This window comes from Notolepis coatsorum (genome assembly GCF_963971535.1).
Source record: "Notolepis coatsorum genome assembly, chromosome: 8".
Classification (NCBI taxonomy): domain Eukaryota; kingdom Metazoa; phylum Chordata; class Actinopteri; order Aulopiformes; family Paralepididae; genus Notolepis; species Notolepis coatsorum.
Window position 1 is genome coordinate 99,901,981 of NC_140172.1, and position 23,169 is coordinate 99,925,149.

The 23,169-nt window shown below is 49.4% G+C and overlaps 1 protein-coding gene across 1 annotated transcript in view; it reads right to left on the reverse strand.

The window, feature by feature from the left end:
* Positions 1-23,169, reverse strand: part of bckdk (branched chain ketoacid dehydrogenase kinase) — a 64,671-nt gene that overhangs the window by 18,716 nt on the left and 22,786 nt on the right. The window contains exons 7-8 of the mRNA XM_084320940.1: positions 8,967-9,043; positions 1,472-1,600 (exon numbers count right to left, since the gene is read on the reverse strand). Of these exons, the coding sequence (XP_084177066.1) occupies positions 1,472-1,600; positions 8,967-9,043 (206 nt within the window). The remainder of the gene's footprint in view (positions 1-1,471; positions 1,601-8,966; positions 9,044-23,169) is intronic.

Sequence of the window (23,169 nt, forward strand, 5' to 3'; positions counted from 1 at the left end):
GTTCCTTATTCTCACCCGTTATGAAATGGGTAGAGCAGACATACGTATGATTTGACTTGGGGGACCAGGGTCTGCTTTGATCGACTCTCCCGTCTGAGTCTACATGTGCCCTCTTGATAGCCGCCAGCTATCCGTGATGCCTCAACTGGTATTATATAAAACGTTCGATTTGGATTTTTGATTATGTTATTACTAGTACAAAGCGTAACACAGCAGCTCTTTGGCATTGTGATGCAATGAAGAAAATTACCCTTGATTGTGTTTAATTTGCCGCTTTTCTGATCCGTTTCTGCACTAAATGCACCGTACACAATGTACCTGGGTGCATGTTTCCCCCACGCCGCAGTTGCCTAGCAACAACAGACAGGAAGTTGACTTCAAGAATCAGATTCCAGTGTGAACTGGTCCCACTCCTGAACTGACCTGCATGCACAAATGAACAATAATGAAGCTGGACGTACAGTAAACACAGAGGACACTGAAGTCACAGTTTATGCTTTAATTTATAAGTTGGTGTGCAGTGGGGGCTAGCTAATTTGTGAGCAGATGATAATGGGGGCGAGGAGGAGATGAAATGAGAGCCATTTGTTCTTTCAATATGCTTTCAAACACAGATGGGTTATGATACATCCCTTCAAGTTTAGCTTGTACAGAAGTATCACAGCAAATACTTACAAGGTAAACTCCTCACTGTCCCCCCCACTGACCACCTCCATCACAGCTGTCTTCCATGTTTATATTCAGAGTGACTCCCGCCAGCACAGAATTGTGATGAATGTCAATAGGGAGGTGCAGTGGTTACGTCATTGTTGTTTCCGGCCGGTCCACCTCGCTTGAAATTGCAATGTATTTCCAATGGACACATTTATAAATCGTCTAGTTTAAAACAAATAAAGCATGAACATTGGCATGGTGTACCTTTCTGTGTGTATTCATCCAAAATCTATAGCTCAACATGAAACAATTTGCAACTAATCGTAAAATAATTACGTATAATTTTATTTCAACCAAAAATGCGTAAACAATAATGTTAGTGATAGAAGGGAGCTCATTTTGTGCAAAAATGGAAAGCTTGCCAATGTTCATGAGGCAGAATTATTACAATAGCCGATAATACATTTTCCCAATGATAAATCCCTATACGGGTGGACCGCGTGGGAAACTAAAGTGACGTCAGACTACACCTCCCTATAGAAAGTGACATAAACGTCGAATTGTGATTACAACTTAGGTCACATTCCAAAAAAAATCAGACCTGTGTCCGATTTAGGACCACATATGAAAGTGGCCCAAATTAGAATGGAAAAGATCAGATTCTGTGTGATTTTAAATAAAAAATCATAAAATTGTTTTTTTATAAAAATAACAGATCTGAGTCACATACGAGTAACGAAAACTATTTGGGCCACTTTTGCCTGCAGTCTGAACGTAACCGAAGTCAGGTGATGAGCAGTAGTGTTACAAGTGTTACCTCATGGCATTCTTGAGCAGCTCAGGCAGGATGTAATCCAGAGGCAGGGGAATGAAGGGGAAGCGGGCCGCCACATGGCCGTTGACCCGCACTCTGGGCGAGTTACCATACTGGTGTTCACACAGACGCCTGCAGGACAAGGAAGGAATAGGGAAAGGTTAACAGGTTACATAAAGGACTGGGTGAGAGTTCACCATATTGCTGTTGCTGGCCCGTCGACCCAACAAAAACGTATATTTCTGATTTTGGAAATGTTCATGTCTTTACTTGACATGGTTCTTTATGTTGTGAGCAAGTTTCATCACACATTATATGACTCACAAAACCCATTCAATACCCAATGTATAACTTGAATAATGTACTCAGTAGAGACCTAGGACTAACAATCCCCACTTTGCCGTTACTTTCACATGCAACATTTTACTGGGTAGATGACAGTGGTTGCTGATATTGCCAGTCTCAACAGACCCAGGGCATGAATCCATATTGTGGTTCTCTCACCAAAATTAACAGGTTTCTCCCTCTAGGAGTCATGAGTATTCTAATGCGTCAAGACACTCATTGGAAAGCAAGGTTTGCCTTGGATGGTGGCGCTAGAGGAAATGTTATGGGGTTACCCAAATCAAGACATCTCTTCCTCTTCAGGTCATGAATGTGCACAGCAAGTTTGATCACAATCTGGCAATTACATTTCCAGATCTTGTTCACGGTTTGGCCTGATGGTGGGTTTAGAGTTAAGGCCACATGGTCACCAAAATGAACAGGGCTCTCTATGGGTCATGAATGTTCACAGCAAGTTTTTTTTTTACTTTACGATGACAAAGGGGTCAGGAGATGAGCTCATTTGAAATGTCTGGCCTGATGGTGGTGCTAGAGGAAAAGTCACAGGCTCACCAAAATCAATGGGGTTCTTCCTCTTGAGGTCATGAATGTGCACAGCGCATTTCATGCCAATCTGGCCATTACTTTTCGGAATATGTTGAGAACAGACGCGCACACAAAAATATAACGTCCTTGGCGGAGGTAAAAATATGTGGGTGTTTCTGGGTGTCTGTGGTTTCTTGATTCCTGAAAGGTTTACCCTTTTTTTTTTTTATCCACTTTTTCTCCCATTTTCTATATTTTCTCCCATCCCAATTTCGTATCATCCAATTCAACCCTCCCCTGTCACGAACGCTGTTTCTTGCCTCCCACAAGCCGGCTGCAATGTGGACTAAGTCATACATAGCACAGGTCCCCTCCGGTACTTGAGGTAACAGCAGTCGCATCTTTTCACCTGCGCAGCTCGATCTCTCAGTGGCAAGGAGTAACGCGTGGGAGGCTCACGCTGCCCCCGACACTTCCTGATTCTACTGCGCAGGCGCACCAACCGACCTGTAGGAGTCGCTGTCTACAACGCCCGATCCCCACCCATCAGTTTCCCACCCCCTAATACGGCCAATGTGTATTAGTATGAACGACCAGCTAAACTGAAAGCAATGTGGAGCGCTGGGCTCGAACAGGCGAGCCCAGCGTCTCCGCATTCGTGGCGAGCGCCTTGCCCACTACGCCACGTAGCCGCCCCCTGAAAGGTTTACCCTTTTAGTGGTAAAGCAAGCATGGTAGCACTTTATAGATGGTTTCACTGGAATTCTGTTGCTAGGGAACAGTTTGGACCCAAATGTATTTCCCGTCAGTTATTTGCATTAGCAAACATTGCAACAAGAAACAAACTTTGGTCCATGTGTGGATGATAGATCTGGACCTGTTTGGCCAACAACTGTGAGTGAGCGAGCACACGTACACATTCACACACACACACACACACATATACACACACGGACGAGCAAACGCACAGGGGCACAGGGATTACAGCTATAAAAGCTTGGCAAACTGGGAAATCCAGTAGATGGGCACAGTAATGCCACTAAGCACAGATATATATATGTGTGCATACTGGATCTGTGCGCGTGTGTGTATGACGAGATAAAAAGTACTTCACCGTACCTGTGGGGAGACTGTGCATGCGTGTATGCATCCGTGTGCTGGCTTACGTACATGACATGTGTGTGCACATTGGAGTCAAGAGCCTAGCCCTAGAGTAAGAGAGAGCAGGTGTACATTCCTAGAGAGGGTGACCTCGACCCAGCACTGGGGCGGGGCTGCTGCCCGAGTAATGTGAGAGAATACGAATGCTATATGTGTGTATGCTGCAAGCCACACACGTGTGTTCATGAGGGACTCACTTAAGAACTCGCTATCTCGCGTACCACCTCACACACCCCGTCCAATGGGGCGTGAGGTCCAGTGAGGTGACGGTTATGGTCGTGGTAGGCGTACACAATACCAGGTTTTTAGAGAGTGTCGCGTTTGCGACATTTGACCCAGTCCAACCCCCCCACTCCACCCCCGACACAGTGCGTGGAAAACACCGACATCTATCCGGGTGTCTACAAGAATCTGGCAACGCGATTTCCGTCACAACACGGGGGTCATGATTCAAGAACTGGGAGTACAACGACTAGTACAGCGTTGCTATTATTGTCACTGCAATTTCAGAACGTCGAAATGAGAGGAAGAAATAGCATTGTAAAAGGAAATCACAGCAGTCAAGGTCATAAGGGACGGGCAGAGGGTTTTTGGTGAAAACTGTTATGTCTGGAAGTTTCTTTTTGGTTTGATGGAGTTTAGCCTGATAAAAGTGCTTGCAGGATTCAAATGTAATCAAATAAATACAGTAATGTAACTATCTGCTACAAGGTTGACATTGTATTATAATATGTATAGTTAGTCTTTCATTAAAAGCACAGGGAAAGTACAGTGAAAGATATCACGATACCAGGCATTTCGTATTGACATAATATTGTGGGTGGAGAGTATCATGATACCATGCTGTATCTGTATTTTCTTACACCTTTATCTATTACAGCTGGGCAATATACCAATACATTTCTATTTTTATTCTGGAGAGAATGGACAGCAGGTGCGCCTCATATAGTCCAGGCTGGGTGCTCTGCCACAAACAATAGATAGTCAAAAAGTCATACGAAAATGGCACTCAAAATATTTTTTTATTAAAAATTATGGTATGGTAAAATTATGGTATGGTCAGGTTCCTGGGCTTGAACAACTCTACAATATTTAACTCATTAATGAAATGGGTGGTTAAGTAAAAGCACTAGTTAAATGGATCATCGTTTAGATGAGCGGTTCTCAAACTACGGGTTGCGACCCAAAGTGGAGTCGCGGGTAGGTGACAGTGCGCATTAGCAAAAAAATAAATAAAAAAGAGAAAAACCGATCGAGTTTTCCACCTGGCAGCTGTGTGTATTTGCCATGTCTCGCCCCTTCATCAATGGAGGCCGACACAATATTCCAATACACAACTCACTACATCCTGCGCATGTATAATCTGAGACCACGTCTTGTCTTTTGTGTGTAACCTTGACACTCACAATGGATAGGTTTGTTGTCAGAAGCACGGAGAGAGAGAAGAAGCACGGATTTTCCTTGCAGACAAAAACAACCCATTGGCAGATAAATGTGCTGATAATGATTGGCTGGCACATCTTTGACCGCCTCTATGGTTTGAATTTGGGACTACAAGGTCGGGACACAGACCTGTTTGGACTCACAGCTCAAATGGAGAGCTGGATTAAGGAACTCCGTTTGTGGCACTCCAGGATAACCAGTGGAGATTTGGGGGTATTTACTCAAGCTTGATGGCTTTTTGGAGGAACAGAATGTTGTAAAAAATTATTTGAAGCCCATCATCTAGCCACATAGAAGGGCTCATTGAACAATTTCGGAACTAGAGAGCACGGACCATTTGGACAACTGGATCCTAGATCCGTTCATTACGCATGACGCAACAGGCCTCCCACTGTCTGAGCAGGAGGCGCAAATTGATCTTTCGTGTGACAAGAAATTCAAGTTCACTGGACACTGGTCGCCGTCGGTTGTGTGATAGTAAAGGGTTAACCTTCTGTCGTGTGGCAGTGAAAGGGTTAACTCTTTGACTGCCACGACTTTACCCATTTGTACTGGCTGGCGCCAGCGTTATTGACCATTTTAGCGATGTTTGCAGACTCCCATCGTGTGTTCTGTATTATAGCTATGGAGACAATAGTATGGCTCATTTTACAGGCATTGTTCATAGTCCATTACTGACTAATCAGTTAATTTCTACACACTGTAGTTTGTTACATGCTACACATCGCCCCTTTCCAAAGTAATCCAGTCCTTTTCCATAGATCGCGAGATATGACGCGTTATATGCAATAAGCCCAAATCGTTATGGTTGATCGCCTGAAACCCCAAATACTCAGAAATTAAAAAGGTATATACCATGTACATATGTGCCTTCTCAAAATCATCAAGAAGTCTTACCCCGAAAATGCGATTGTTACAAAAAGCTTGGTTTAGGTCCGGTAAAATACGACACTGATTGTTACAGAAACATGTTTCAGGTTCGGTAAAATAGACATAGAATATACCTTACCTTAGCCAGAAGGTACTCCAAAAAGAAGAATTCCAATGATCCCCTCGGCGACCGCGATTACTCGTTTATATGTAATTACTTGTGTATACGGGAAACTATAGGTTTTGAGGCGAGAAGATCTCCTAGCGATTGCTCTGCAAGAGCTCCTCCCCCTCAGAGCGAGTCAGGACAGAAAGGGATCAGGACCGACACTGTCTGAACTAGACTATCAGAGTTCAAAAGGTAGGTGATACTGCCACCTGGTGAGATTCGATCGTCATTGCAATTCCAACGTAGGCAGATGAATCGGGGACAGAGGGCTCCGGCTGACCGTATAGAACGGGGATCAAAGGAAAAGATCAAAACCTGAGTATACCCTGGTTTTGGCGCTCAATGGTTGGCGAGATAACCCGACTATACTCGGGTATGGCGCTGAATTAGTTAAGGGTCATGAATATTCACAGCTCATATTATACTCCGAGCCAGACAGACAGACGGGGTGAAAACCTTGGTGGAGGTAAAAGTAGAGGTTGAAGCAAGTAGAGCAAATTACTTGCATGTTGAAACTGGTTTGTCGGGTTTTATTTATTTTTTTAAACATTTTAGCACTCAGGATAAATTGTTGCGACATTGAAAATATTGGCAAAATTCCAAGGAACCCTCTAGCAAAAGCAAATAAATATTGCTCATGTAATCTTTACTGTCAAATTCAATCCAAGTGTGTCTGTTCTTTTTTTGTTACTCCAAATGTAGAAATTAAACCAATCTAAATCATTTGGGACATATGTTGTTGAATTTCTGTTCCTGTTGATAAATCATAAAACAAATGTATAATGGCAATAGAGGCCTTGCACGGAATGTTTGTGTAGTTCTGTCTTCCAAAAGGGCTGCCTGTAACATAGCAACCATTGTGTTGTGCATGACGATGGAAGAGACAATGGTCACTATGTGCAAAACAACGGTATGAGAAATATATCAACAAAAACACAATGAGTTGGTGTCTTATTACTGGATCTTATAAACAAGTCACAGTACAGTAATATCATGCTTTTCCAGTGTTTACCTATACTCTACCACTGCACAGGAAGTAGGCCTCTATTTAAGCCTAATCTAACAATACTGTGGGGCTATATACTCTATATAAAATACTGACTGTATTTGTACCATGACCCCATTTTATTTAGGATTTTTTTGGCAACCCCACATCGCGTAATTTCAACGTGGAAATAAGGAATATCAAAATAAAAGCACACGTTGAACTTGATAATGCATATTTATTAGAAAATGAAATTACTGCACTGTTATCAATGAAATTAATGAATATTATCAACAAAAGCAACAGAATTGTTTCTGTATACACATTTATAAAACGAGGCATATTTAGCCCAAATATGTTGCCAGAACATAAAAAAAGAAAATGCGTTCACATGCGCTTTTCAAGAATAAAATAAAAACAAGACTTAATGGGAAGGGTGTGCCTTGTACATTTGGACAGTTCCATGATACGTGGCTGCGTTGTGCTGAGAAAGAGGCGCAGATCCGCTTCTACTCTGAGACGAGATCTGTATTTATTTTGTATTAACCCTTTCACCGCCGCACTACCAAATGGTTAACCCTTTCACCGTGACAATACACAGAAGGTTAACCCTTTCACTGCCACACGACAGCCGGTTAACAGACACTTATTGATTTTGATCAACTTTCCTCTAACCAGGCCAAACCTTTTAAATGAGCATATCTCCTGATCCATACAGTCAAAACATTTGCTGTGAAGAGCCATGACCTCTAAGCAGTGGTTCCCAAAGTCGGGGTCGCGACCCAAAGGTGGGCCGCGAGCAGCCACGGGAGGGCCGCGAGATGATTAAAAAAAGAAAAAAGAAAAAAAATGATTTTTTTTTTTTTTTTGTCAGGCCACTGAACTTAGAAGCAGGCCAGGACAGTGTTTCTAGTTGTATTCTAAAATTCTATTCTATTGTATTCTAAAATGTGACTATATGGTTTTATATTAACTTAATAAATAAACAAAAACGAAAAATCTACTTATTTCAACGAACATTTCAAACTAAATAACAGATTATGCACATAAAACGCTGAAAACAACCGAAGCAACAATAGTATTTTAATGAGGCTATTATTATTATCATTATTATTTTGCAACAAGTTAGCCCTCTCATAAATAGCACATATAAATGAATAACTAACTTGAACTAACTTAATAGGATTGAAGTGATATTTGGCTTAAAAAATCGGTCGCCTGGCAACATTTTTTTAAATAAAAGCCTGACGATGTGCATTGGGCCGCGGCTCTCTGACGCCTTATATTCTGGGTCCCGGCCTGAAAAGTTTGGGAACCCTTGCTCTAGAGGAAGGAACCCGATTGATTTTTGTGACCCCATGACCTTTCTTCTAGTGCCTCCATCAGGCCAAAATGTTCAAATGAGAACATTTCCTGACCCATTAGTCATACTGTCACCATAATGACACCAAGAGATATGGCTCGTCGTGGACAACACACTTGCCATTAGGAACTTGTCCGCCGTTTCTTTCCCTTTCCCGTTTACCAGTAATTCTGTCCTTGATATCCATGAAGTGTTAATGGAAAATTGCATTTCACCAAAGAATTTAATGTTTTAAATTGTTCGTTAAAAAAAATAAAAAAGGCAAATTGCTAACCCTAAATGACCGGATGTTGCAGAGAATGCACTGACGCTGGTGACGTCGGGAGACCTGATCCACAATGCTAAGCTAGTTTTGGATAGCGATCCCCTGCCTTTTCAGAGAGAAGAATCTAAATTATATTAGAGGACTTTGTTCACAGGACCACAGCTGCATGAACCACAGATGAAGCTAGGAGCAATCTATTATTAATAGTTAATTCATTTTCCTAGAGCTGCAGGAGATGATGGGAGACTCAGGAGCAGCCATGAGAGGTCTATTTGTGATGGAACTGATATCAAAACAGGAAAACTGGGGTAGGGAGCCAATGAAACAGCCATACAGTAGTGTGAGGCTAAACGTGAACAGACAAGGACTTACCCTGCAAAGTCTACCCACTTTTCGATGATTCTCTTCGGGGAGAGACGCCTACAGATGATCCCCACAAAGTCGGATTGCTGAAACGAGAAAAGGGAAATGGGAAATGTTTAATAAAAGTATTACTGAAAATACAGGGCAAAAGCAGGGAAAACACATCACTGTTAAAAAGTTAAGATCAGTGGGCGGTTTTGTCACAGTGGAGGCGTATACGTGAGCCATCTGTGATGAGGATGGTGCTGGGCGACAAAATCATGTGCTCATTACCTGTGGGCTCGTTACCTGTGGGCTTGTTCAATCAATCAAGACCTGTCTCACTCAGGTTGCTCATTGGCTTCTTGACAGCAGAGGCATTTGGATCCTCTCTCCCGATTCTCTCCTGCTCATACAAAAGAAAATCTAACCCTAACTAACCTTACTGTCATGCACTTGTCCTAATATACTAACCTACACTGTAGCACTCAACACTTTGATGAACATTGTTACTCAGCTGATAGAGTTGTGCCCTTCCTGACGACTTGTCGTACAGAACTTGTAAGTCGCTTTGGATAAAAGCGTCAGCTAAATGACTAAATGTAAATGTAATGTACTACTCCAACGGATGGAGAACTAACGTATGGAGAACTTGAGAACCGTTGGAACCGTTTAGACTCTTAACTAGTGAACCCCACATGGCGCACCTTGGTCAAGGACTCACACATCACTCATTCATTTACTAAGGCTGGGTCACACTTAACTGACAGTTATGCAACTGAACTGTGTTCTACATGTTTAAAGCCCATGTTGGAAGAAAGACAACTACCAAAACATTCCATGCAAGGCCTCTATTGCAACATGGGTTCATACATGTAGAATACAGTTTGGTTGCACAACGATAGGTTACATAACCTAGTTTATGTATACATAACCTAGTTATAAGAGTACTGGCTGAGTACCTATTGTACTACATGAACGAAAACAAAGCACCCTTGCACTTGACCAGGTCCCGCCCCAGTGACCTCCTATAAGTCACCAGGCGTGGTCACACTCGCCCTTCCTCGGGAAAAGTTTTCCATCAGGAAAAAAAACCCTCAAGGGACCTCAGGGCATGCTTAGAGCGGGACGCTCAGCCAGTACTCATATAACTAGGTTATATACATAACCTATCGTTATATACTCGTACTGGCAATCGCGTCCCGCTCTTCGCCATATTGAGATATGAGGCAGAGCGGACGCGAGGCCCGACAAATGTACCCCCTGAGGACCCGCAAGCCCTACCACCAGGGGGAGGGGAGTCCCATCACCCCCCCTTCCTAGCGAAGAGGGGGCGGATGTCAACTCCACTCAAGTGCGAAAAAGAGGGAACTAGAACCCCTAAAAACGCACAGCACAGGCGGGACCACGTGTGACACAACACCTCGTGGCACACACCCACACAACCCTGCTAACCCACCGAAGGGCAGGACGCAGGGGAGGTCCCAGACCTCAGAACCGCCTGGGAGACAGAACCCCCAGTCATGTCCATGAGGTAAACCCTAACGAAGGGACCCGAGGAGGACCAGGAGGCCGCAGCACAGACGTCCTCCACCGAGGCCCCCCCTAACAAGGCGGCAGAGGCCGCCACTCCACGAGTGGAGTGCCAGGGGGGGCCAGCCCAGCCAACGTGTAGCAAAGGGCAATGCCCTCGCACAACCAATGTGATAGGCGCTGTTTCTACACGAGAGCCACCGTAACAAACAAAGAGCTGATCGGTAGCCCTGAGGTCCTGAGTCCGGCTGAGGTAACCCCCAAAGCCCGGACTGGACACGACAGGTGAAGGCTCGCCTCTAACTCACCAGCGTGAGGAGGCGGATGAAACGCCTGAACCACAATATCCCTGGAGCGAAAAGAACTCCGGATATTTTTTGGCACGAAGACTGGATTAGGCCTCAGAGTCGCACCGCTATTGACACGAATAGACAAGCACTCAGGCCGCACCGAGAGAGCACAGAGCTCACCCACGCACTCAGCGGAGGTGATGGCCAGCAGGAATGCAGTCTTGAAGACAGCTGTTCCAAAGACGCCTGCTCAAGAGGCTCAAACGGGGCCTCGGACAACCGGCCGAGGACCAATTGAAGGTCCCAACTCGGAGACAGAGAATTTTTCACCGGCTTAAGGCGCCAAGCGGGAAACGCTTCACAAGAGGGTGGCTGAACAACATAACGCCCTCAAACCCCTCATGACAAGAGGCTATAGCCGCAGCATATACCCTCACCGTCGAAGTCGACCAAAAATAGAATGAAGGAAGGTAAGGACAGCGTCCAGGGGGCAGGACACCGGGTCCCAGCCCCCCACCTTACACCACTCTTGGAAAATACGCCACCTACCCGCGTAACCCGCGATAGTGGAGGGAGCATGCGCGTTCCGGATGGTGTAGACCACAGAAGGGTCCATCCTTTCCAGACTCACCCTCTCACCAGCCAAACCATCAGAGGCCAGCACAGGGAACTGACACAGAGACCCGTGTGCCTGAGAGAGGGCCTGTGACGACCAAGGAACAGGCCACGGCGGGGCTAACAAGAGCTGGATCAGGACCGGGAACCACACAGCTGTGCCCCAGTCCGGCGCGAACAGGACCAAGGTCCTGCGCTCCCGACGTATCCGCACCAACAACTGACCTATCAGATGTATGGGGGGAAAGAATCCCAGGCGGCCACGGCATCTGTCCCAGACCTGCCCGACTATGTCCGGACGTAATCCCCACTCGTCAGGGTGAGGACCGCCCCACGACATCACACCTGTACCTACATTCACCCTGCCGGGGATGTGGAGAGCCCTCAGGCGGCGCAGATGGAGAACGCCCATAGCCAGCCGCCCATAGCCCGGTGCAGACGAAGGGAGCGTACTCCTCCCTGTCTGTCGATATACGACGCCGACGTCGTATTGTCCGTCCTGATCAAAACACCATTTGAGGACCAGAAGGACCGCCTTCAACACATTGAACGTAGCGCAGACCGGGCAGCATGGTCTTGCCAGCTGCCCCCTACTGCGTTGGCCCGACGCCCCTGACGTGTGACAGCCTACTGCCCATGGGGATCCCCCTGGTGAGGCCCCAGGCCCTCCCCAGAGGGCGAGGTCCCCCAGTACTGACACGGGAACCTTAGCCGCTTCCACTTGCCTCCCACCGGGTCTATTTCCATACTGGAAAACCATGTCCGTATCCTCCTCATGAGGTGAAGAGGAGGCCAAGAGGGACCACGGAATGAGCAGATGCCATCATACCGATAACATGCTCTGAGAGGGATGCTCACAGTACTCCACCCGTTGACTGGGAAGAGGAGTACTCTACTTCCAGTCTACAGCAAACCCCAGGCTGGTGAGGAATTCCACCACCTGCCTGGTATGAGACCTGACGATCCACCTTGACCACCAAGGACCAGAACATCGTCAGGGCAGTATACACTTCGTAACCCCTGACGACGCAGAGGCCCCAGTGCGGCCTCCACGCACTTGGTGAAGATGCGCGGAGCCAGAGAAAAGCCGAACGGCAGCCTCTGGTACTCATACGCTAAACCCTGCAAAGGAAGCGTAGGTAAGCCCTAGGATGGAAGATCGGGGATGCGAATACACATCCTACAGGTCTATGGAGGAGAACCAGGCCCCCACCTGACAGTGTTCAACATGGGACAGGTCCAGCATGGGTCTGACACCCCCCCTCCCGATTTCTCGGGCACCAGAGAATACCGGGAGGAAACGCCATGACGATGGCTTGCTTCGCCCACAGAGATTGGATCTCGTTGACCAGAGCTGTCACTGCTGGTGACCCTGACAATAGGGTCTGTACCAAACCTAAAAACGGGTGGGGTTGTGTAAATACAAGTCCCCGCCTCAGCGTTCTCTCCATCCACCTCGACATATGGTACTGCTGTAGCCATATGTGATGATACTCCCAAACGCACCCGCCGCCATTTGGCGCAGGTCCGCTAGGAACTGTAGATAAGTGGCCCGGTCCCACCCGCTGTGCGTAGCCAACCCTGGACCTGCTAACCGTGCGAGCAGAGCGTTCCGTGGAGTCGGGACATCGGACCCACGAGGCAATCGCACCCAAGGGGGGACCCCGACAGAAAGGGCCGGTTTGATACGGGGGAAGCTGACATCATACTAGGTGACAAAAGCTCCCCCACTGAACACCCCTCCAGTACATGCTGAGGAGTTGTTCTGCAGCTGGACATGCAAGGTGCGAGGCCCCCATGGGTTCCTACACACCGTAGCCCTGCAGTGATATTACTACCACCCAAATCACACGCGCCTGCGAGACCACTGCCAATCTTTCAGGAGTGGGAGGCACCAACGTGATACCCGGCCTGGCGAAGGCGAGGTCGGGGAAGCCCACACTGTTTGCCTCAAAAGGTCTCGAGCCCCCCTGCTGACAACCCTTGTAGTTGACAGACGTAACACCAGGCTCAACCAACACAGCTTATGGTGTGGGAGCCGCTTGACAGCACAACATTCTCACGGACAGACCCAGTCTCAGCCATCAACTGGGTGTCAGCCCCTGTCCTCATGAGAAGCGAACGTGGGGCTGCCTGCGCTTCATTGAAGACATGCGGCCCGCAGCCAAAAGAAAGAAATCAGAGCCCCTTTTCTGCTGGTGTTGGGGGAGGGAGTGACCGGAGAGCGGGCTGCACACAGCTGGACGGCGACGGTTGTTTAGGGCGTGCTCATCCAATGTAGCTGATCCCTCGGCCGCCAAGGCTGTCGGCCTTGTGGACACCTGTTGACATTGAGCCCAGGGTACCTCAGGCGAGGGAAACATGGCCGCTGGTCGAGGGCCTCGCCACAGCCGCTGGTGAGGCCGTGCTCACACCTCTGACTGCACGGCGTGAGGCGGTGTGGGGCCTAGGACAAATACCGCCCGCGCTCCAGCGGAAGACCAAAGATCCTCTGCGGAGAGGGGAGCCCTGAGGATGGAAAAATTCTTTTTAACTTCTCACCCCCTCAAAGGGAAACTAATCCAACCAAGATGTCTGTAAACAAGCGTTGACAGCATCCTAGCCCTCCCTGCGGTTATAGCTTGCGGCTAGGTCAAAGCTAATAACGTCAAAAACCTCGCGCGATGTTTCGACGTCGGCTGGCCCTTATGGTCCCGCCACCAGACACCATTTTGACAGAAAAAAACAGCAATGCGAACAAAATTACTAATCGCTGCTAATGCTATACCGTGGCGGTATAGGCGTAACAGCCCACCAGCCACCCGCCGGGCCGACTCACCTCATGGCGTCGGCCGGGCGGGGCACTGTTTCAACATGCCAGAGGCAAAGGACTAATGCCACCTGCTTCATAAACACGGAGCACCAGTGGTGGTAGCAACCAGCAACCTCCACTGTGGTGTGCACCCATGAAGGGGTTAATGAATAAATGAACTAGAAACACCACCAATACACTGTAGAATGGGCTAGCCCATACACACAACGTTAAGGAGATGCGGACCAGAGAAAACCAGTCCCGCATACCATTCATAATATTCACAAAAAGCACACCAGCCCTAGACCTCAGCCCATTCACCCATGAAAAAGGTAAACAAGCCCCCGCAATACTCCCAACAGTAGACACCGATTGACCGTCAGCATGAATGGTTAAGAGGAGGGAAGACCTTTTAGACAGACATCCCTCAGCGGGGAATCAAAACAGAAACAGTAACCCAGCATATAGCATAGCGTTAGCCGCGCGCTCCAAGATAACCGGGAAAACAACAACGTTTACCCAGATATCCTGCCCCTTGCGCCAATACACAACTCGGTTGTCTCCCGGGACAACTCGAGCAACATCACCAACGCCAGCATTGTTATGCCTAGTGGCGCAGATCCTACCTGGACGCGAGTTAGCCCGATAGCTAAACATCGTGTGACGTCCCTCAATCTGCTGTCAAAAGACGAGGAAACTCCAGGACAGGCCCGACGCGGAGATGCATCGAGATGCATCCAGCTGCAGGACCGCAGAACCCATACGAGGCGCCGTTGGAACATGCCGAGAAGATTCCAGGGGCTGGCAAATCTCCGGCGAAAACCAACATTGTTAAATTTCTCTTTGCATTTCATTACGCTAGTTACACAGGGTGCAAAGCACGTCCATGATGGAAAAAGAGGAAGGGCGAGTGTGACCACGCCTGGTGACTTATAGGAGGTCACTGGGGCGGGGCCTGGTCAAGTGCAAGGGTGCTTTGTTTTCGTTCATGTAGTACAATAGTGAAGAATTGTGGTGATTCGTCTGTGATTATAATATGAATTAATGTTGATGAGCAAAACAGTTACTCTCTGCATGGCAGAGAAGAGGTGTGACCCCTCTCTTCAGATAGTGTAAGTAGGGCAAGACTGGAGCAGGTCGCTAGGCGACCCGGTGCCTAGCAGTCACAACAGCATTCCTAAGATAAGGATGGAGCAGGAGGAGGTGGGGGGGGGGGTGATTCATCTTCAGTTGAGAAATAACAGAGAGAGAGAGAGAGGATTATGAGGAGCTGATCAATTGGACTTTTATTAACGGACTTTATCAAATGAACTTTAAATCACTGGACCTTATCACAAGCTGCGTATGTCAAGGAAGACCACTTTATTCCTGTAAAACTACCCTGTCTGGTTGAATAAAGTTCTCCTTGATGATTGTCGACTGAATCGTGTGAGGTGTTCATTCTGCCTGGGATTATCAGATGTTTCCGTGAGCACACCAGAGGGATCATTAAAAAAGTACACAACGCAGGACACTATCGTCTATCCATCACTCACTGGGATTATCGGAACATCTAACAAACTTGGTGCCGTGACCCGGATGTTGCTGCGTGGGAGGAAGCCAGAATTCTAAACGTAAGCTGATTTATGGGCTTAATCTCACATGCCAACACAAAGATAAGCATTGTGAACAAGCACACGTAAAATAAATAACCCATTGTGATCATAAGACTTGATGAATGTTGAAGTTTGTGAAGACAGAGGTTTTCCTTGTTATTTTTGGTTGAGTTTAACGAGACGGGAGGCGACGTAGACAGCCCTGTGTGTAGTATAGAGCGACGTGGACAGCTCCAGGGCGACGGTAGACAGCCCCGTAGGGTATAGAGCGACGGTGACAGCTCCAGGGCGACGGTAGACAGCCCCGTAGGGTATAGAGCGACGTGACAGCTCCAGGGCGACGGACAGCCCCGTAGGGTATAGAGCAACGTACAGCTCCAGGGCGACGGAGACAGCCCCGTAGGGTATAGGGCGACGGACAGCTCTGTTGTATGTAAGAGTTTTTCTAATAAGTCATCGGCAACTGCGGTTTTTGCTGGTGCAGTGTGGTTTTCTTTTTTTGGATAAGAGTATTCTTCTTTTAATTTTATTTCCCACTCTAGACATAGTTTTGGATCGCACTTGTGAAGTCATGCAAGACCAAAAACAAAAAACTACGCGAGAGAAAGGGGGGGTAGCTCCCCCGGATGTGTCGATACAGGCCATCAAAGAGAGTGTGACCAAATATATTCATGAGAAAATGGCTTTGGAAACAGTGGTGGGGACGATCGTGTCCAAATACCAGGTAGTGCCAGATGAGAGAGGAAATTGGAAATTAAACGACATTAGGAAGGCCTGGGGAAAATTCACTCGTCTCTCGGAGGCTCAGGATAAATTGATATGGGCCATTGTGATTTTGGGCCAGGCGCGACGCAATATGGTTGAGGTCGCGCGTCTTGAAGCAGATCGTCTCTTGAAATCTGAGAAGCAGAAGGTTCGCGCCCTGGATGACATCAGACAAACGCAGGCTGGGAATCTGCTGAGATTACAGCAGGAGGTTGAGAGACAGGCGGAAACCATTCGTCACCACAAGAATGGGGCTGGGAGGACAAGCGTGCCTCCCCAGACGGTAGAGCCGGGTGAAAGAGGGGCAATGGGTGGATCTCCGGCTCCCTCCAGTGGTGAACGCGGGTTGGTGCAGGGGGCTGGTGGGAGGCAGGGGAGAGATCTGGCTCCCTCTGGGGGCGTGGATATCTTTGAGGATAGTAGTGGTGAATCAGAGGAAGGAGAGGGACCTTCCACTTCACACCCCAAAAGTTTGCGGCCTTTAAAGATACATCGGCCCAAGACTGTAGCTGGAGAGCGAGTAGTGCACACCTCTTATGTTCCGGCCAAACCAGAATATATTGAGAGGTGGTGTGAGAAGGTGCGTCATCCCCGCACCGCTGGCCTGGGGGCATGGGATGAATTGAATAAATTAAGAGGGATTTACTCCCTTCACCCATGGGATGCCCTGGCCATTCTCAGTCATCGTCTCTCCACAAGAGAGAGACAGGATCTGACCGGGGTTATCAACGAGGCACTGGGAGAGGAGGGGCAGGACCTCAACGCAGGTTGGGATGCAGTCAGGGAATGGATAGCTAAACTCTCCCGGGTCAATGCGGACTGGACCCAGATCTTGGCCTGTCGCCAAGGAGAGGCCGAGTCTTTCATTGAGTTCGAAGACAGATTCAGGGTCGCTTTTGTGAGGTTTAGTGGCATAGATGATATTACAGAAGCTAATATCGGGGAGAAACAGTGCCCAGTGTTGACTCAAACGTTTGTGGCAGCCGTGGCACCTCGGCTGCAAAACGGTTTAATCATGTCCACTCCCACCTGGGGGCGGGCAGGCTATGGAGCCATAGTGGAGTCACTGTGTAGGTTAGACAGAGATCTGCAGATCATGAAGGATGCTGCAGAGCCCAAGGTTCGAGTGTTGACCGGAAAAAACGACTGTGGGTTGTTGGACATGGAACCTGTGAGGTTCACGGGAAAACCACCGCCATGTACCAGACAATATCCTCTGAGCGTGGAGGCTCTCAATGGGATACGGCCGCTTCTAAAAATCTTTGAGGAGCGGGGGGTCATCAAGAAGGCCCCCAGCGCGTCTAACAGCCCTGCCTGGCCGGTATTAAAGCCGACAGGGGAGTGGCGTTTGACTGTGGATTTTCGAGTGGCCAACGAGAGCGTCGACAAGTTGACACCATTGGTGGCAGATATGTCCACAATCTTTGGGACCTTGAAACCAGAACACTGTTGGTTTTCAGTGATTGACATGACACAGGGTTTCTATAGTGTGCCACTGGCGAAGGAGGTTCAACCGTGGTTCGCTTTCACCATCGAGGGAGAGCAGTACCAGTTCCTCCGGACACCAATGGGTCTCCACAACTCTCCTACGGTGTACCATCAGGCATTGCGGCGCCACCTATTGGAGACGCCGACCATCACGTCCGCCTATGTCCATTATGTGGACGACATTTTGCTGGCTAGTACCAGTGAGGCAGAGCATGAGAGGGACCTCCGAGTACTCTTGGACCATTTGCGGGCACGAGGTCATAAGGCGAGTTTCTCTAAGGCCCAGATCATGCAGGAACAGGTGATCTACCTGGGTCAGAGGATCTCTCAGGGAACGAGGGAGATCACCCAAGACCGCACCAAGGCCATCCGGGAGACGCCGGTCCCCAAAACGGTTCGGGATTTGCGGTCCTTCTTGGGAATGTGTAACTACAACAGGGCATGGGTGGATAGTTATACGACGATCGCAAAGCCCCTCACGGAGATGTTGAAAGGAAGCCCGGGGCCCAGGGAGAGGGTTGAACTCAACGAGGAACAGAGAGCCGCGTTTGAGGCCCTAAAAGGGGCTTTGGTTAGGGCTCCGGCCTTGGGGCTCCCAGACGCGGGTAGACCCTATGTTTTGTACGTGGCAGAGAAGGATGGGTACATGACGGCTGTGTTGACCCAGGAGCATGGTGGCCGCCAAAGACCGGTGGGTTATTACTCCGCTTGTCTAGACCCCGTGGCACAGGGTTTCGGCCCCTGTTTCCGAGCGGTACAGGCGGTATTCCTGGCAGTGCAGACAGTGTTGATGTTGGTGCTGGATCAGACCATAGTGGTGAAGTGTCCACACGCGGTGCACACGTTGTTGACCATGAACCGGGCCTCCCAAGTCACAGCTGCCCGGTGGGGAAAATGGCTAGCGGTGCTAGAGGCCCCGGGGGGTGGTGATCGAGAGAGCGACGATAACAAATCCTGCGACCATGTTGGTCCCCGCCGAACAGGAGGGAGAGGGGGAACATGATTGCCACGGGGTGGTTGAGGCCATGGAGCAGGCGGAACAGAGACGGAGTACTCCTCTGGAAAATCCAGAGTTAATCTTGTTCACCGATGGGTCCTCAATGGTGGAGGAGGGTGTTCGTAAAGCAGGGTGGGCGGTCACCAGTGAGTTTGAGGTTGTGGCTTCGGGTGGGTTGCCCGCCGGTACCTCGGCCCAACAGGCGGAGCTCCATGCTCTGGTGGAGGCCTGCAAGTATGCAAGGGGTCGAACGGCAAACATCCATGTTGACTCTCGGTATGCACATGGGGTGGTCAATGATTTTGCGGAGTTGTGGAAACAACGAGGTTTTCTCTCCGCAGTGGGGACCCCCATCAGGAATGGGGAGGTGGTGAAACAGTTGATTGAGGCAGTCCGGCTTCCTAGAGAGGTTGTTGTGCTCAAGATACCGGGGCATTCGCCAGAGGAGACTCCTGAGGGCCGGGGGAACATGTTGGCTGATGAGGCAGCCAAGAAGGCGGCACGAGGGGCGTTGCCGCCCGGGCTGGTGGTAGCGGTGTTGAAGGCAGGAGACTACTGCGTGGACACAATCAAAGATGTGACGGCCATGCAGGCTGAGAGCAGTCGGGAAGAGGTGTGGACGTGGATGGAGGAGGGGGCTAAACTACACCCGGATGGGGTGTGGCGTCACGGTCTCCGGATGGTGGCGCCAGAGCGGTTGCTCCCCTATTTAGCTACCCAGATCCATTCGTTTGGACATGTCGGGGCGGAACAGGTGCTTCAGCGTTTCAATCGGGTGTGGTGGAGTCCTAAATTCCGCAGGGAAGCAGCGCATGTGGTCAGTCACTGTTCACCGTGCATGAAGGTCAACCCGGGGGCACGGGTGAGGGTGCCATGTTTGACAACGCCGGCCCCTCCTGGGCCTTTCAGATGGCTGCAGATGGACTACATCACGTTGCCTCTCTGTCGGGGCCTGAGAGAGGTCCTGGTGATTGTTGATCGGTTTTCCCGGTACGTGGAGGCATTCCCGACGGCGCGGGGAACAGCAAAACATGTGGCGAAGGTGTTGACTCAGCATATCATTCCGCGTTGGGGTCTCCCAGTCCAAATCGATTCGGATCGGGGAACGACCTTCACCGCGGAGGTGTGTGCGGAGGTGTGCAGGATGCTGGGCATCACGTGGAAGTTTCACACAGCCTATCGCCCGCAGAGTAGTGGACAGGTCGAACGAATGAACCGTGTGATTAAAGAGAGGTTGACCAAGTATCACCAAGAGGGGGTCCCCTGGCCAGATGCGTTGAATCTGGTCCTGGGGTCAATACGGGCAACCCACAACAAGGAGACGGGGCTGAGCCCGTTCGAGGTCATCTGTGGGAGGCCGATGTCTCTTCCAGGGGCGATTGATTTGCGAAAAGCAGACATTCATCTTGCGAGTGACGCACTCATCCTGTATTGTGAGAAACTGAGCGAAGCGGTGGGGATAGCTTATCGTCAGGTCCGGGCTGCATGGGAACCGGTTCCGGTGGGGGGACACGCACTGGTCCCGGGTCAGTTCGTCATGGTGCAAAGGGTGGAGCGTCGGCCGTTGGAGGCTAAATAGGAGGGGCCGTATCAGATTCTGTTGATCACCGATAGTGCAGTGAAGGTGGCGGGGAGGCCCAATTGGATCCATGCGAGTCATTGTAAGCTAGTCGACACACCGACCATCGACATGTAGTTTTAGGAGATGGGAGGGGTGGAGTCAGGGGGTTGGGTCCCCCCTTTTTTTTCAACACCTCAATAGAGGGCGTGGTTAGGAGAAGACACGGTCACCAGAAAGAACTGGCGCGCGCTGGGGGTCAACCGTGGGACGAAGATAGAGTTGCGCGGAGTGGGTATCGGGAGCTGCAGTCGTGTCACGCCGGGAAAGACGGGGGTGACCCCGAGGTAGGACAGGTAAAGGTGTTGAGAAAAAGGAGGGGAGGGGGAAAGAGTGGGGAGTGTAGAATGATGGTGTGTTTGGTGTGATTATTGTTTGGTGTGATTTTCTGATTTTTTTTCTTATTAATTTTATTATTAAAAAAAAAAAAAAAAAAAAATGTTTTGATGATTAGTTAAGAAACCTATATTATTAGTGTTTGGGTGATTATTTGAAACCTATATTATTAGTGTTTGGGTGATTAAAAAAAAAAAAAATGATTAGTTAAAACCCATATAGGATCAATGTGACAATCAGACGGTCTCGGAGACGGGGGGGGGGGGGGGGGGGGGGGAAGGAGAATTCCAGATTTTCCCCATCGGAAAGAGACTCCCTGTTCCTCCATTCTGTGTCCACAGGACCATTGAAGAAGACGAGTCCAGGCAGACCTACGGACCGTGGACGTGCGGGGCCGAGACCATTGGAGGAGACGAGTCCGGAGACCTACGGACTGTGGACGGGTTGGGCCAAGTGGAAGACGGCGGCGACCGGGGGGGGGGGGGGCACAGGAGGGCACGATCGAGAGACAATCCAGGGATCATCCGAAGATCGAACGGGAAGATAACCAGAGTCAACGACCATGTGGAGTGTCGTGTGTGTTGATTGATAAACCCTTTAGTGACAATCAAGGTCCAGACCGTGAGAGTGCAGTTAGGCTCTAGAGTGAGGAGGTACATAGAGCTATCCGGTCTTTCCACAAAACGGGGGGGGACGAGACGAGACAGGGTTTTCCATTTAGAGAGGTGAGGTCGTTCTACACGTCAACTACAGGGAGTTAACATGAGGGTTTTCCTTGGGAGTCTATTGGTGGTGTTGGTGGCACTGGGGGAACCAGTGTTGCACAACAGCGCCCTCCAGTGGGCACATCAAGTGGCTGACACAGTGAACGTCAAGGAATGTTATGTCTGTATGCAGATACCCTTATCTCAGCATACAGGGGTGCCACAGATGGCTGTCCCGTTCAACTCCTCTACCATGCAAGATCAGGTTGTACGACTCTCTCAGAAAGCGGAGGCCGGGTTGGAACGGGCAGTGGTCTCCACCATGCTTCGGCCAGCCGAGGGCCTGGGGTTGGGGGTAGACGCCAAGTATGATCCAGGGGTGGTATGGGCGGGAGAGCAGGTGCCGGTGTCGTTAGCGCAGAACACACGGGGGTTTTATTGTCTGTCCAGGCAGGGGGGGACTAGGGAGGTGGGTATGAGTTTGTGTAGTGTGAAGACCACGCGCTGTATACCGAAAGGTATCCGAGGCCTGCACGCCTTGGAGAATGCGTTCTGGGTTTGTGGAATGACGGCATATACGTCCCTCCCGGAGGACTGGAGTGGCACCTGTTATCTGGCATTTGTTCTCCCAGGAGTGGTCGTGCACCGGACCTGGGAGTCAGTTGAGCGAATCCATGGTGTTGGTCTCCCCAGCGAGTCGAGTCAGCACTCCAGTCATCGGTATAGGAGGGAGGAGGTGTCAGGATCGATAGAGGGGTTGGTAACACAGCACGGGGTGGGGGAAGATCTCTTAATGTTCTTGTTACCAGGGGTGGGGGTGGAGCTGTTGACATGGGATGTGGGGAAGTTGGCGGGAGCCTATGGGGCTTTAGCCAATCGAACACAGGCAGCTCTGGGTCTGGTCAATGAGGAAATGGTGCAAATGCGTCAGGTGGCCTTGCAGAATCGGATGGGTTTGGACATGATCTATGCTAAGGCAGGAGGTTTGTGCCGGGTCCTGAACACGACCTGTTGTTTCTATATACCAGACAATTCCAAACCCCTCAGGGAGCAGATAGTTGATACGGAAGATGGCGACCCAATTTTCCCCGGCCTCTGGCTCTGGGGGGTCCTCTTTTTTCGCGTGGCTGTCGGGGAGCTCATGGTCAGCCATGTTAATGCAGTTGGCCGCGCCCATGGTATTGGTGCTGACAGTGGTGCTGGTGTTTGTCAGTCTGGTCCGTTGCCTGATCCAGCGCGTCTTGTTGGGGGGAACAGGGCCTCGGTTACGGCGTTTACAGGGGGCCTCGGTGCCCATGGAAATGATACCTCTGTAAGGATAGTGAAAGGTGCCTAGGGGGGGGGGGGGGGGAATCTATTGATTAACCCTGGTATAATTTAGGGGAATAATTAATCCTGTATAATCAAGTGAACATATGTTCTGTCGAATCAAAAGGAGGGACTGAAGAATTGTGGTGATTCGTCTGTGATTATAATATGAATTAATGTTGATGAGCAAAAC